Raw genomic sequence first — 6,000 nt, 5'->3', positions numbered from 1 at the left:
GGGGCAGGGCTAGGACCCCACTGGCCGTGGTAAACCGATCTGCCTTCAGCTGTCCCCGGCGTTGGGCTGAAGGGGAGGGAGGGTGAAGCGGGAGGAATTCGGCTCCGCTAAAAATAGCGGCCGCTCAGCCCCAGTGGCTGCTGCCTCTCAGGCGGCGCCGGAGACCCCCGGTGCAGGGGCTGCATTTTGAGGGCGCGTTGCCCCTCTCCTGCTTGGGGTCAGGATAAGTGGAGGAGTTGTCCAGAAACCACGGAGAGGGCCGTTCCCTGAGCATATCGCCTTTCCCCAGGGGGATGCCCAGCCCTGCCGTGATCCCTGTTGGTCTTGGAGAAGTGCATCGTATCCCTCCCACCCCACCGCCCCCCCAAAAAGGGTCACTTTTTTTTTTGGGGGGGGGGGGGGGTTGAGGGAGTCCAGATGCCCCAATGAGAGGCTCCCCAAGGCACTTCGGGGCTCGCCCTTCCCAGCACTTTATTTTCGGTTCTGCCGAGCAGGGGCAGCTCCAAGGGGCACCGGCTGCATCGTGTTTCCTTCGCCCTTCCCTGCCGGTGTGGTCAGGGGATGGTCGGCCGCGAACCGGACACCCTCCCTCGACGGCAGCCCCGCTCGTACCAAGTTCAGCCCTGTTCGAGGAGGACGGGGCGGGAGGGGGGAGGGTAGCGGTTCTGTCACACAGGTGAGAAGAGCTTCGGCTGTTCTTAGAGGGTCCCTTCCTCCTCCTCGAGGAGGGGGATGGGGCGAGACGCAGGGAGGGCTGATGCACCCCTTTTTTTCCCAGCCCCTCTCCCCGGCTCTTTGTACTCCCGTGTAGCCAGCAACAGGCTGCCGAGATCGGGACCGAGTAATGCTGGGGGCCACAGCTCCGAAACGGGAGCTTGTTTTTTTGTGCGGTGGATGGGGGGGTTGTTGGGAGTAGGTCCCCGAGGAGAGGGCAGGCTGGGTCTGTGCCACCCCCAGCACCGCCCCAGCCCGGCGCTGGGCACCGTCCCAGAGCTGAAGGGCAGCAGAGAAGCGTGTTGCCCCCCTCGGTACCGTTTTATGGGAGCCCGGGCTGGGTGATGGGGAAAGGGATGCGCGGCCCCGGTGCGACTGGAGGGGACAGCTCTTGCTGTAGCCCTCCTTGCTGCCGGCGAGCGTAAACCTGCCGCCTCTTCTGCAGTGCCGAGGACTCGCGTCCTCCCGTTCTCCTCCTATTCGCGGCTGCGGCTCTGCTGCTCCATCCCCTTATTATTAAAGGAGGATGCGAAAAGAGAAAGAAAAACAAAACACAAAACCCACACCAAACAAGACACCCAAGCAAATATCTAGAGCCCCACACCTCTCCCCACCCCCCAGCTCATAGTACTCCCTCCCCCCAGTCACTGAGACTTCCAGGACCGGCTGCGCTTCCCTGGCCCTCGGGAGGTGAGGCAGAGCCGGGGAGGCGGGGGAAAGGAGGGGGCCGGGGATAGGCAGACACTGGGAAAATCGCTTTTGTCTCCGGCACGGCGAGCGGCGCAGGGGCTCGGTGCTGCGGCTGCCGGAGCCCCCCGCTCACCGCCCCGCTCCGCTCCCGCAGGCACCGCGCCGGCGCCGCCGGGCTCCGAGGCACCGCGCCGGGGAGCGGGCAGCTCGCCGGCTCCGGAATTTTTTTTCCCCTCCCCTTTTGTTGGTGTTATTTCTGCCTTTTCGGCGTAGAGGATCCCCCACACGCACGCACGTTGTCCCCCCCCTCCGCCCGAGGGTTCTTTGGGTCCAGCCGGAATCCGCGACGCTCCTGGGGATTTTCCCACCCAAGCTGGGGTCTATGAGCGGGAAGGTGATCAAGCCCAAAGAAGAGAAAGATGCTTCCAAGGGTAAGGCAGGCGCAGCCGCTCCGATAAACAGCACGTTCCCTGGCCCGACCGTACCGGGCTGGGAGGGGGGGCCCCGTTCCGATGAAAGTCCGTAGCTCGGGGGACCCCGAGCACGGGTGGGGAATCGGTGCCCGGTGTGCGGGGCGCTGCACCGGGAGGGGGGGAACCTCAATGCGGCACCAGCGAAAGTAAATGCCCCTCGCCCCCTCCGCCGGGGGGAGACGGGTCCTTTGCCTCCGGCCGGGAGGGTGCTCGGCGCTGCGGGCGGCTGTGGCCCCGGCCGAGGCGTGTCGGGGCGACGGAGCGGGAGCCATCGCCATGGAGACGCCGGTGCCGAGGGGCCGTGAGGGCCCCCAGCTGGGGCTGGGCACGGCGGGGGCTGCCCTGAGCCCGGCCCGGCAGATAGGGGCATGCGAGGCGGGGTGCATGCCCGGGGGGTTCGGAGCCGCGCAGCGGCGTGCATGGAGGATGCATGCCCCGGGGTTAGGGAGCCCCGCTGCGGGGGTGCATGCGGGATGCCCGCTACGGGGGTGCATGCCCAGGGGGGGCGGAATGCCCTGCTGCATGCACAGGTGGTTGTGCCCCCCTGGCTGAGGGGCTGCGGACCCCCGCGCAGCTCGCTCTGCGGTGGTGCCTACACCCAGGGTTGTAGGAGCACCTCTGCCATAAGTAGCCGGTGTGTGTGGCTGGGCTTCTCTCCAATAAGTAGTTTTTCTGTGTATTTGTAGATAAATCTCTGCCTTTTCTCAAACGGCCATCTCTGTGTTAGGCTGCTGCTGGTGGGATACCATGTGTGGGGTATGCTCTTGGCCTCCCTGAAAGAGGAGAAAAATGCTCCTTATTTACTCGTTTTATAAAATATAATGGGCACTTTCCTGCCGTTTACTTTTTCAGCAGCCTGAGATGCCAGATTAAAGCAATTCATCCTTTCTATTCTTTTTTCAAAACTTTTTGATTTCTTGATTTTTAAAGTTTGTTGTTAACACTAGATTTTTTGAGACTTTTTGTTTTGGGTTTTCTGTATGATCTTTTTTTCCTCCCTATTCTAGTTATCACTGTTATGTCTTATGTTCAAAACCTTTGTGGTTTTGTCCGTTTTTTTTTTTTTTTAATTTTTTGCAACAACAAAATAAAGTTCACCATTCAGATGTCCTGAAAAACCTTACGTTTCCTAAAAATATATGTTTGTTATTTTCTTTGATGTTGATTTTTTTTATGGTGGCCTTAGCCACTAAAATACTCTTTAAATAATTGATTAAGCAATGCAGAACAAAAGATTCCTGCCTTTCTGAGGAATTCTGTTGCAACTGTGTTACAGCACTACACACAAAGGATTTGCCATACTTGCGTGAAAGCTTGTTTTTTTTTAAATGAAACGTATGTATTCTGTTTTATTCTCTGATTATAGGGCTTAGTGCCATACATATGGCATACAGTGACATACTTCATGTAGGAAATTGCCTGTGTATAGGTCTCAGGAACTGTGTGTCTTTCAAAACACTGGGGCAAAAGCATTTGTAGCTGCTGTTAATGAGTCACAATGACTTAGACATGCCAGGCTTTGATTCCTGTGGTGACAGCGTTACCAGAAGGTGTATGTTCTGAGAATCCCAAGAAAATAGTTGATCCTCATATTCTCTGCTTCCAGGAGATGCTGGTACTCTCTTGGAGCTTGTATAAAACTTTCTCTGTTATCACAAAGTAAAGTGGCAGTACGTGTATGAGGTGGTTTGGTGCTGCTATGGAAAAGTCAGTGATGGATACAGGCTGTGAAATATGCTCTAAGAAGGGTCTGAGTGCAGAGGTAAGGTGGTAGTATTTACCAGTAGATGTATAGGCCATATGGCTTTCTTTAGCCTCTTGTGTCATAGACTTAAGCAGAGAATGTTTTTTCCACTAAACCACCTGAATTTTCTTCTGGTGATTGTGATTAATATTGATAATATTGCACTTAATGGGAACATTAATTTGGACCTAACCAGAGTTAGACCAGGCTGTTTTTTGTGGGGCTGTTTGTTTGGTTTGGTTTGGTTTTTTTATAGTGTACAATGAAACAGGAATTTGTCTGGAAAGGCTGGGATACCATTTCCTGCATATTTCTGCAGCTATACGGTGGCACTGGGTATACTTCAGTCCTGACAGAAGCCTGAATGTTTTTGAAGTAGTTAACCACCTTTTTAAAGAACAGTGTAATTAGATTTCAGGAGTAACTTACTGTGGTGATATGTTCATGAACCTCCCATTCTGTAAGATGGATGATGTAATTTTAAATACCTGCTGTAAATGCAGGTGTCCCAGGGCTATAGTTGCATAATAAATGTGGAATACTTAGTAAGAACAGCATCAGCCTTTCTTACTCCTGAAGCTTTCTTGTGCTTTACAGGGTTCTGTGTGAGATGAGACTTTGCTGCAGTTCTTGGTAGAACTTGGGGAGGGCCACACTCAGCCCTAATGTAAGGAGCTGCTTGGTGGAAGTTGTTGAATGGCACTTTCTATAGCCAGCTTTTGGGGTGGGTCTTGGTAGAAAAGCCTGATTTAGCCACGAGTTTGAAAGGCCATGCATTTTGATAGGAATCAGTGCAATCCAGTGCAGGTAGTTATCTTGCAATGGGTATTTTCAGGTAAATTACCCTCACTGGTAAAGCCTGTGGTGGTGTCAGGGGAGTTGTGTGGATGTAACAGAAGTAACAATATCTGTTTTGAAAGAAACAGGCTTTTTTCCCCACATCTTTTCTGAAGGCAAAGAGAAACTTAACCACTCACTTCAGAGTTTATTGGCCTAACTCATAATTCCTGCCTAGACCTCCCAGTGGTGACTGTTTTGTTTGATATTTGGCTGCGTTTAAAACTGGATGTGGATGTTTGAGAATTCACTATTCCAATCTAAATAAAGCTTCTGGATTCCCATAATGACCTTGGGGTTGTGTGCCTTTACTTTCTGCAAAATGCTGCATTTGTTGTGAATGTTTATGTAAAATATTATAGCATTTTTTAATTTATTTTTTTTTTTAAACTGTGTGAGTGTTGCTGCAGGTACTGTAAACCTAGGTTGTGAGCAGAACTGCTGCTCCAGAGTAGGAGCTGTTTGTGGTAGCAAGCAGCTTGTTTTAGAGAGCAGCCTTGTCCCAGCTGCATTGGTGGGTTCAAGCATGGGACAGGTTTCCATCTGTCTTCTCACTTTGCACTCTCTTTGGTCAGCAGGAGTTTGAGGACCTGGTGGGTAACAACAGCTGAGCATCCTGCAGACCTGCTCTGATGGTTGGTAACAGCTCCTCTCCTCTGGAAGTTAGTTACATGCTCAGCTAATCCCTCTGCTACGTTCCCACTGGGCAGTTCCCACCAGTCAGGTTCGTGTCCTGCCACGTAGCTGCTGTGCAGAGATTTTGCGTGTGTGGCAGGACTGGTGACTTTTCCCAATTCTTCCTCAAAAAACTTGCACCCTGAGAACAGTGTGTCCAGTGTCCTCAGCGAGCCACGGGGCTGGATCACCACAACGTATCTTGAGTGAAATATTCATTAGGCTTTTATATGGGGGAGAGATGTGGGGCAGTGGGAGAATATAGGGCATTAGAAAGTGAGATGAAGCCTCTGAAATCCTTGTACTTTGGGTCTGGGCTGTGAAGAATTTGTGCTGTCTGGTATGACAGACAAACTTTCCAGAGGCTGCTTTGTGATTTGTGTGGTTCCTCCTAGGGAAGTTGAGAGATGGAGTACAGACTTTGAAACTAAATCTGAGGGATGGATTAATCTGAATTTGTGGTTTTTTTGTGTGTGGGTGTTGGTTTTTTTTAACAACTGGATTATTTACTGATGCCTTCCCCATCGAGGCAGGTGCAGGGAGGGTCACTGTGCTCTCACTGCAAGGAACTTTGATAGCTTTGCCCAGGAGTCTTGATAACCTCAGTCAAAAGCAGTACAAAAATGGAATATATTTTCTTCTCCAGAAAGCAAAATAGGAGGAGTGTTTTTTAAGCTGATGGCTTCTTATCTGAGTGTCTTGAAATACTGACAGTAAGGGTGAAGATTTTGGAAGTATAGGTACTATTCTAATTTAGTGACAGCAGAAAACAACGCACTTAAAGAAAGTACTTGGTAGAAAAAAATCAGAGCCACAATTTTGAAGTATTTATTACTGCTTTTCCTGTCTTTATGGGTATATAGTATA

At 51.5% G+C, this 6,000-nt stretch overlaps 1 protein-coding gene across 4 annotated transcripts in view; it reads left to right on the top strand.

Moving 5' to 3' along the window:
• Positions 1-570: 570 nt before the first annotated feature.
• The window catches only part of FGF13 (fibroblast growth factor 13), a 244,399-nt gene continuing 238,969 nt past the window's right edge, over positions 571-6,000 (top strand). Inside the window, exons 1-2 of one of the 4 annotated variants that reach the window (XM_071757989.1) lie at positions 571-676; positions 1,559-1,835. In XM_071757989.1, the coding sequence (XP_071614090.1) occupies positions 1,787-1,835 (49 nt within the window). In that variant the 5' untranslated portion in view covers positions 571-676; positions 1,559-1,786. Of the gene's footprint in view, positions 677-1,433; positions 1,836-2,035; positions 2,166-6,000 lie in introns of those variants that run through there. The other 3 variants (XM_071757992.1, XM_071757994.1, XM_071757991.1) reach the window with 3 other exon arrangements.

This window comes from Heliangelus exortis, chromosome 14 (genome assembly GCF_036169615.1).
Source record: "Heliangelus exortis chromosome 14, bHelExo1.hap1, whole genome shotgun sequence".
In the NCBI taxonomy this organism is placed as follows: Eukaryota; Metazoa; Chordata; class Aves; order Apodiformes; family Trochilidae; genus Heliangelus; species Heliangelus exortis.
The sequence above is the reverse complement of the archived record's forward strand: the minus strand, read 5'-3'. Positions and strand labels throughout refer to the sequence as shown.